Here is a 9,489-nt window from a genome sequence, read left to right on the forward strand (position 1 = left end):
TCCAAAATAGGTGTCGCAGTTTTGAACTAGGCTTAGTTCAAAACTGAGACACTTACTTGGATCAGAAGGAGTACATGATAACCATGAAACGTAGTAAGAGATATGCATGAACTCTTGAGACACAATGCATGAGAACTCTGAGATAGCAATGCGGGCAAAGATCACAAGTCACGACAAGACAAAAAAGAGAGGCATGAGAACTATGAGAGCATACTCAATACTCCTTCCTTCTAACAAAGGTTGGTGTATTTGGTTTGGTTAAAACAAGACTTTGACCAATAATAAATTCTATTAACATGTACTCCGTCCGTCTCATGTTAAATGTCACAACTTAGTATAGACGAGAACTTTTGAAGACAAATCTATTGGTATAAATTTCATGTCTTAGAAGCACATGTTACTAAATTTCATGTCTCTTTAGTCAGCCATAAGCCATCTAAATGGTCAACCAACGGATGTTTTTAGTTTTTCTAAATATTGCGGGGGCTTGAAAAACGACGACTTCACCGAAGGTAGAAATTAGTATCATTTGGCCCATCAGTTAACTAATGAGAACAAGAACGACGAGAAACACGGGGAGCCACTAGCATCATTTGGTCTCTCTGATCGGCATTATCTTGGATTATCAGTACAACTATAATCTGTGCGAGCGACGGCAACGTAGCAAAGACCGAAAATGATTGACGCTAAGGCATAACCTCCGGAATGGCCATGACAGAAGGTCAACCAACTGGATTCCTTCCTTCCTTCGTGATCTCCACCAGAATATGTATACGCTCGTACGGAGTACATGTGGTGTGTGGTGAATTGGTGATGAGTTTGGGCAGCGGGCCAGACACATCACAATAAAGCGGCGACAGCCACATGCATCAAACCGGCAGTAATTAATACACGTGCCTGGCAACCGTTTGTAGCCCATCCTGACTGGTGTGCAACTGTCAGTAGGTGCCAGCTGATATATGGTTCCCTTTTAAGGGCAAGTTACAGTTGTTTTCGACATGGATCAACCACGATGGGTATTGATTGCCAAGGCGTTTGTTTTTCTTCTTTTTGGAGCAAAAATGCTATCTGCCCCGTTCTCTAGCAAAGAATGAAAGATGAGAGTCTTAAACTCATCCTTACAAGAGTAAAAACTGAAAGAAAACAGTAATATATAACAAGTCAAAACCGAAAGAACTCACACGCCCCAGCCCCCTGACAGCTTCCATCCTGCGGCATCAGACCACGTCACAGATGATCCTGCGGTTCTTCGGCCCTGGCTTTCCAGTTGTAACCAGACCTCGATCCAGCAGCTTCAGATCCCCACCTGGGCATAGAACTTGTCAGTATTTTTTTTCATCCATCGTGATCAATATTGATCGATGTCCTGATCAGTATTTGTATGTGTTGCAATCCACAGTTATATCCATTATGATCCCCTCCCCGCCCCCTATACCCCGAACGTAATGTTATACCGACCTGCGATGATCTAATTAGGAAATGCAATTAACTATAGCTAGCTAGATCTTGGGAAGCCCGACCAATTGGATGCTCCCCAAGATGTCATCTCTTATTACCATACACATTTAATGGTTGCGAGATAGATCCGGCTAGAGAGGGAGAATAAAAGAAAAAAAAAATTGGAGTGTAAACATACTGGTGAGCACGACGAAGCTAGAGAACTAGTACACTGGCATCGATCCCTTTTGATTATGGTGTAATTTTTCACTAATAAACAAAGCAAACACTAGATTGATGAAGGAATTACTTATTCCATTGGGTTCATTAGTTCTATACCGGCTCCACCACTGTTCATTAATTAAAATTCGTCTACTCCAATGTAAACTTCTCTTAGCACATAGGTGCTTGTGCCATTTTATTATCTACTGATCCGTGCTAGTAACATACATAAGCATATGTTAACTGAGCACCATTGCCCTGACTATTTAATTAAGCATCCATACTAGCTAGTACTCCTACTAACTAACTAAGCACCCCCATAGTACGTACTCCTACCTACCGTAAGTAGCAAGGAGGAACCGGCTCACTTTACTAGCTAGGCATCTGTTGGAGATCAACAACCATTTGCTATAATAAAGTTGAAGACAAAGACGGCCACCCGTTCTTATTAGAGGAGACATTCATGCACTCACTCATCTCAATAGTGACATAAACTGGCCCGGGTACAGCTCAACCAAATATGCTAATTAATCTCCATCGATTATAAGTATCATGCATCCACACGAGCCAAAATACAAGCATTCACGGCCACGTACATATAGGCCCTGCAGCTGGTCGACTCCAGCTTATAATTCTTCCAGGAGAAACGGCTAATATCCTTATTCAGGTGAGGGTGATCGTCTACATTGTAGCTGCAGGCGATGGATGATGCCGCGGTGGCTGGGTGCTTCCGGGACAAGATCATCCTCGTCACTGGCTCAACCGGCTTCCTCGGAAAATGTATGTTGCATATAATATACAACAATAGTATATATAGTACTCCTTCCGTCCAACAAAGGATGTCTCAACTTTCACTAAATTTGAATGCATCTATACACTAAGTCATGTCTAGATACATTTAAATTTTGAAAAATTTGAGACATCTTTTGTTGGACGGAGGGAGTAGTACTATATTTATTATACATGGGTCATTTACCTGTATTAATATGAACATGCAGTGCTGGTGGAGAAGATACTGAGGGTTCAGCCTGATGTGAAGAAGCTCTACCTGTTGGTGCGTGCGCCGGATGCTGCCTCCGCCGAGCAGCGTATCCTGTCCCAGGTAAGTGATAAAAAAACGCGTCATTGTTATTCTCGATTACCATTACCGCAGCTATGCATGCCATGATAGCTATGGACAGGGTCTAACCTTACATGCGCAGTAGTGCGTTTCTCGCCTCCTTGTCTGCATATGATTTGTCTTGATTGATTTCCTGGCCTGATGCAGGTGTTGGGGAAGGATCTGTTCAATACCCTGCGAGAAAAGCACGGGCTTGCTGGCTTCCAGAAGCTCGTCAAGGAAAAGATAGTTCCTCTTGCAGGAGACATTGGGGATCGCAACTTCGGGCTCCACAGCTCCAGAGCTGATGCCCTGTATAAGGAGATCGATGTTATCGTCAATGGGGCTGCAACGACTAGCTTTTACGAAAGGTATATGTACAGTTAGACAGGACAATAATTGTTTGATCAATTGCTGTAGATATATTTCACAGTTTTTTTTTAAGAACTACTGACAGACATATACATAATACAGTTTTGTTAACTACAGATTGTTCATCCCAAGCAATTATTTATTTTATGCTTATTGGTTTATTATGTTGGGAACCATGTCATTATCCAGTACAGCAAGTAAAATACCAGGTGCAGTCTAGTAATTACTACATATAGTCTATATCTAAATCCGTAGTACTGTTCGACATGCATACAGACAGACATGTTTCAGTAAGACCTGGCTGATATTTTTCCTAAGAATCAATCACCTTTTGCCCCATCCAGTTTGACTTTCCTCAAAATTGTGTTACTAATACAGAAAGGGAAGGTGAGTGAACTTACAAAAGACATACAAAAAATAAAGCTAATAAAGGAAAAAAAATGTAAATCTTGCTGGATCACCACAATACAGAAATAAAAAGGACTGAAAATATATGTATTGAATCCTTTCCAAAATTGCACATTACCTGGCAATTGAATTAAATTGTGTGGAACATGCACCGGCGAGTTTATTACGTTCATTCATGTGTCAGCCAAACTCATCTATTTCTTGGAAGGGAAGCAGGAGTACAGAAATAACGGAGATAATAGTGTGTGGGTTAGTATATAAGCATACATGTATATCAAGAGCAGAGCTCGGATCTGAATTTTGTAGGCGTACAGCACCAAACTTGTCCCTGCAGAAACCTGGTGAATACCTATATCACATGATAGGTTGATGTATGTTGCCTACATACATGATGTCTCTTTAAAAGAAATACTAGCAAATTAGGTGCTGGGAGGACAGAGGTCAAACATTTATTTTATTCCAGCTTTCAGTATTTTGGTATGTCCCTTGAATTTTTATTGCATGTACAGGTACGATGTTTCTTTGGCATCTAATGCATTAGGGGCCAAATATGCATGTGAATTTGCAAAGAAGTGCACGAATCTGAAATTATTGCTTCATGTTTCCACTGGTACGTATGTGCTTATAATACCCATTTGTCCATACAGTGATTAATCCATCACAAATAAAGCATAACTTTACACTGTGTTGAATATATGTGTTTAATCAAGTATAATGACCATACTTTTTTGCCTGTCTTTATTAGCTTTTGTAGCTGGTACCCAAGAAGGACTTCTACTGGAGAAAACACTCCAGATGGGTGAAACGCTACGGCAAGGTTACTACTTGGACATTGAAGCTGAGTTGCAGTTAGCTGAGAAGGTCAAGACTGAACTCAAAACATCTAAGGGTGGTAGCTCAGACCAATTGGAGAAGACAGCCATGAAAGAACTTGGCCTAAAGAGGTCTGACAAATTTAAATATGTTACTTTCCTTACTTAAGAATGTATATGATCTTATGGATGTTGGTGTTCTCTTAAATGCAAATTTGAGAACTACTTTTTCATGAATATCCTGGCAAAAGGTATAAAATGCCATGTTTTGAGAACACGTTCAATGAAAAGTCTAATGGTACCATTTCCGCATGACCAACGTAAATAATATCATATCAAAGTTATGTGTTAACAGTACCTTTTAAATAATAGCCATATTTTGAAAATAATAGTCATATTTTCAAAACAAATTAAATGAAAAGTCCAATGGTACCTTTTATGTGTTAATGGTCAAAGTTAGGCATTTGACTAAATGCTTTCTAAACATCTTATATTTCTGATGGTGAGTATATTTAGGCAAACAAACAACAAATTTTAGATCAAACTACTGAGATAGCTAGGTCATTAATAAGGCATCTGTCATATCAAACGCTGCCACCTCTAGACCTCTGGTTTGGAGCATTTAAGATCACGACCCATGCCAACTTAAAGATGTGGTTGGTTTGTTATGCCAAATGTCACGGGCTTAAAATGGTTGGTCTAAGGTTGAAGGGGCCTTGTAGGATTTTTGTAGAATCATGAAATAAAAAAGCTTGCAAATACGAACCTACTATAACTAAGCTGTAAAGTCACTATATTTATATCATCATATGGCCAATGTAGATATGTCTTACCTTTATCTTCTATATGTACAGTCCGAAAACATTGTCCATTGGTAAGCTGAGAGGGGGGGTGGGGAATCACGTATGAGTATGACAAACTTGACACTACTTAAATTTTGCAGGGCTTGCCATTTTGGATGGCCAAATGTATATACATTTACCAAGGCTATGGGGGAGATGTTACTTGCGGAGCAGAGGGGAGACCTTCCTGTCGTCATAATTCGGCCCACCATGGTGACCAGCACATATCAGGACCCATTTCCTGGGTGGATAGAAGGGGCAAGGTATGAGCAAGATCTACAATGGAGCAATTTGTAAATCAACGTTGTGCAATTATTTGCTGCTGTACAAGTAACTAGACTACATACATGTGTCCTAGCTGGACATCACCCTACTAGCAAACGAGTTTGGCTAACATTTTGTCTCCAGGACAATTGATGCTCTAATTGTTGCCTACGACGAGCAAGCATTCCCATGTTTCGTAGGTGATCTCAAAGACACAATGGATGCGGTGAGCAATACACAATGATATTATATGTACTAGCTATTAGGGATGTAGCAGATTAATAGATCAACCTGGCTAATTCGACTACATGCTTAAACTTGATAGATACTAACAATCTGTATATATATAGGTTCCTGCAGACATGGTGGTAAATGCAACGCTGGTAGCCATGGCTGTTCACTGGAATGAGAAAGGGCAAGTTGTTTACCACGTGAGCTCAGCACTCCAGAATCCATTGACTGGTTACGTTTTTGAGGACGCATGTTGGGATTACTTCTCCATTCATCCACGTGTACTAGAGAATGGGAAACCCCTCCAAAACAGAAGGCCGTACCTATTCAAGAGATTCGCTTACTTCCGTGCATATCTGATGCTGGTGTATAAGCTACCACTTGAGGTACATAATCATATGTGTTTCATAAATGTACACATGCCAATATAAAGTTTATATGAAGTAGTGACTCATATTTTATTTATCGTATCTTTAATTCTGCCGAACAGATGTTGCATGCAGTGAGCCTATTGTTATGTGGGTTGTTTTCACAATATTATAATAAGCACAACCGAAGATACAGTTTCTTGATGCTCTTGGTCAAGTTGTATGCACCGTATGCCTTCTTCAAAGGATGGTAAGATCCATTTCTTCTTGTGTTCCACAAAATTACTGCACCTTTTATGTTCGTCATTTTGGACACCAGAACAAACTGCAATAACCTCATTTTACCACTAATTTGTCTATTTTCTATGTTATCGTTAGACCTTGAACACACAAATCAAAGGGGGCACTAGTAAATATGACTCTTATTAGGGTTTGGACAAACTAATGAGTAGAATGGGGTCATATTGCAACTATACTATAATCTCTACATTTGATTCCCGTCAACTGATACTTATTTATACTAATTCATTTACAAAAAGTGATGCTGATTTCTTTCATCAAATTCATTGTAATGTATATATGCTGATCCAGTTCTCTTTGATGTTCTTGTGTCTAAAGCTTTGATGACACGAACTTGACAAGGTTGCGGAAGGATGTAAAGATGTGCGGTAGTGATGGCAGCATATTTAACTTTGATCCCAAATCTATGGACTGGCACTCGTATCTCTTAAATGTCCACGTCCCAGCTGTGCTGAAGTATGGCCGGAAAAAGAAGGGAAGTGTATAGAGAAGAACGGAATCTTCCTATCCTTGAGATAAAGGATAAGCATCTTTGTCCAACAAATGTATATCACACTGCCACACATTATAATTTATATGAGCGAGCACATGCAAGAATATGATCTCTCTGTATGCATCTATAATATATGAATAAATAAATATTCATAGACCCAAGTGTCGTTTGTATGTGATAACATGTGTCAATCAGTTCAATTTTGTTTAACAGTTAGTCATTTTGGCTGAAAGGCACTAACCTGTTAGACCTTAGCCGGATACGAAAAGTTGTTCTTGTCCATAGATGCATCCACCACAGGTTTCTTCTTCGATTTCCTACTCCAGCGAAGGTGTGTGTTGTAATGGAGCAAGTACATGCTGAGCAAGTTAGCTTCTTCCCCTATGTTATGTGGGCCCAGAGGACCGCTCTTTTGCTGTGCCATTTTGTGATGTCTTTGCCGATTTCTTTTGATCGTATTCTTCCTGATCTGTGACCTGTCATCTGCCGCCATATGTGATGCTCCATCACTCAAATTTGAAATTCTGTGTAAAAATAATAATCAGAAAGTCGAGATCTCACACACCAAATTCAACACAGAAAAGCAGGTCTGTGGAATCTTGAACAGACCAAGGTGACATTGTAGATCATGCTTGGCATCACTGCTAAGTTTCTATTGTATCACAGCAGTTATTACTATATTGACAATGCTGGTGATCCTTTTGTAATAAAGCAATGACAATGACTGTCTCACCATTAATTGTTGGAGGAAGTTGTAAATCTTGTAGCGTATTACAATGATGCAGCCTTTCTAAAACAAGGCAGCAAACCTTGATCTACATGATCGAACAAGCGGGCAGCGGCAAAAGAAGTACAGGACCAAGATATTGTTGCATGAAGGAGCACGGGGACATGGACACAGAATTGTGGACAACAGAGATTGAAGGAATGAGAAATTGCCAAGTCCTGGTCTGCTGTATGTGGAGGGGCAAGTTATAAAGATCTACAGAATATTCAAAGTAAGGGAAGGATCCAATCTCATCCGGGTGTTCTATGGAAAAGCATGACCTGTGTCTTAGCGTACAAGTATGTGAATAGGGTGTCACATGTATGTTTTAGCCGAACAGGCTCCGGCAGAGCAGCTGTGCAGAGTGTACAAGTGCCTGCTTTTTTTACTTAACAAAACCAGTGAAGGGACTAAAAGTGATTTGTTTTGAAATTAAGAGGGACAAATGAACCTATGAGCAGAGTGACAAAACATGTTCACTACAAAAAAATAGAAATTATTTCCTCAACAAAACAGATTAAATAGACAAACAAAATAAGACACATCATAGTATCACACATAACTAAACCATGTTATTCTTCCTATTATATAAACAAACAACCAAAACTCAAATCACTACAAATATTATATTGCAGATAAATCCCAAATCCAGAATGCATGCTCATCCATGCCCTATTCCTCTGGCTGGAAAAAAGGACAGTTGATAAAAAAGACATGTCTATTGTCCAGGTACACGCCAATAACCAGTCTTGTCAGTCTTGATGTAGGGATAGTTCTGGTCGAACACCATAAGCTGCAGCTAATATCTAGTCTTTTCCCCGAAAAGAGGGGAAGCAAACGTATAATCACCAGTTCACCGCAAACTTTCTAAAATTCAGTAGAACTACCGAGTCTACTTGCGATCTTCTTAAGATAAAGCTAGATCGCGAGGCACTATACGTCATTATGCTATCCCGCAGGGCGCAGACTACCAGAGTCCAGAGCAACATACCAAATCAAAATGCGGATGAAGAGCATGCGGAAGCGGGGGCGGCCGAGGGGAAATCGTCCGCGGAGGGAGAGGTAGGAGGCGTCCAAGGAGGCATGGCCCTCGGCGTCATCAGCGACCGCACCGTGGAGACCATTGCTTCGCCGGCTGGCCATCTCCGCCGCCTCAGCCTCAGCGACGAGGCGGAACCGAGCCGTCCTTTTTTCTTTTTACTTTTAGAATATAATTGGGAAACTTGCGTGGGCTGTGTTGTTGGCGGACCTGTGCTTTAGATGGGCCGTGGGCCTGCCCACTAGCGCATTAATAAAGAACAAAAGAATCAAAAAATCATCTCAACTATGTCAGAAAAAACCCTCTAAAAAAAACTATGGCAGAAAAAACTTTCGGTTTATCCGAAATCTTCGTCGTTGTTTTAGCTTTTTCGATCAGTTGTACTATGTTCATTTAATAAATAAAACCAGATCGTTGTTCTAAAAAAACTAAGTCAGATTTTTTTCTAAAAAAAAGAAAAACTATGTCAGATTCTTGCTCTAAAAAACTACGTCAGATTTTTTCTAAGAAAAATCAAAACTACGTCAAAAAGAGAAATACTTCCTCGTCCCAAAATGTAAGTTGTATAAGTTTTAGTTATCTAAAGTGTGATCAACCTGATAATAAACTTCTTTCCTAAAAAACCCTGATGATAAGCCTAACTATCAACTTTTATGATCCAAAATCAAGAACCATTGTAAAATAGACTATCAAAAAATTATATGTTCTATATTTTGGAAAGAAGAGAGTAATCGCCAAACAGCACTAGAGAGTGACGGTCTAGTAGGATATGCTGGAATAACACGTTGGGATTATGTGTGCAGATTTTTCCAGAAGATTTTTTTCCCATACGGTCA

At 39.9% G+C, this 9,489-nt stretch overlaps 1 protein-coding gene and 2 long non-coding RNA genes across 3 annotated transcripts; 1 reads left to right on the top strand and 2 right to left on the bottom strand.

Moving 5' to 3' along the window:
* Positions 1 to 936: 936 nt before the first annotated feature.
* On the bottom strand, positions 937 to 2,754 carry LOC106866895. The gene is made up of 2 exons (XR_002966236.1): positions 2,636 to 2,754; positions 937 to 1,306 (listed from the first exon to the last, which is right to left on the bottom strand). It is a non-coding gene; the product is annotated as an uncharacterized LOC106866895 (long non-coding RNA).
* LOC100842081 (fatty acyl-CoA reductase 1) lies at positions 2,217 to 7,055 on the top strand. The gene is made up of 10 exons (XM_003578592.4): positions 2,217 to 2,439; positions 2,658 to 2,761; positions 2,927 to 3,129; positions 4,048 to 4,148; positions 4,284 to 4,482; positions 5,294 to 5,455; positions 5,601 to 5,682; positions 5,807 to 6,073; positions 6,178 to 6,305; positions 6,674 to 7,055. The coding sequence occupies exons 1-10, from the start codon at positions 2,361 to 2,363 to the stop codon at positions 6,840 to 6,842; spliced, it is 1,494 nt and encodes a 497-aa protein (XP_003578640.1). The 5' UTR covers positions 2,217 to 2,360; the 3' UTR covers positions 6,843 to 7,055.
* LOC112272450 lies at positions 6,906 to 8,802 on the bottom strand. Its single transcript, XR_002966235.1, has 2 exons — positions 8,606 to 8,802; positions 6,906 to 7,372 (listed from the first exon to the last, which is right to left on the bottom strand). It is a non-coding gene; the product is annotated as an uncharacterized LOC112272450 (long non-coding RNA).
* Between the last annotated feature and the right edge of the window lie 687 nt (positions 8,803 to 9,489).

The sequence above is a fragment of the Brachypodium distachyon genome, chromosome 4 (genome assembly GCF_000005505.3).
Source record: "Brachypodium distachyon strain Bd21 chromosome 4, Brachypodium_distachyon_v3.0, whole genome shotgun sequence".
NCBI classification, from domain to species: Eukaryota; Viridiplantae; Streptophyta; class Magnoliopsida; order Poales; family Poaceae; genus Brachypodium; species Brachypodium distachyon.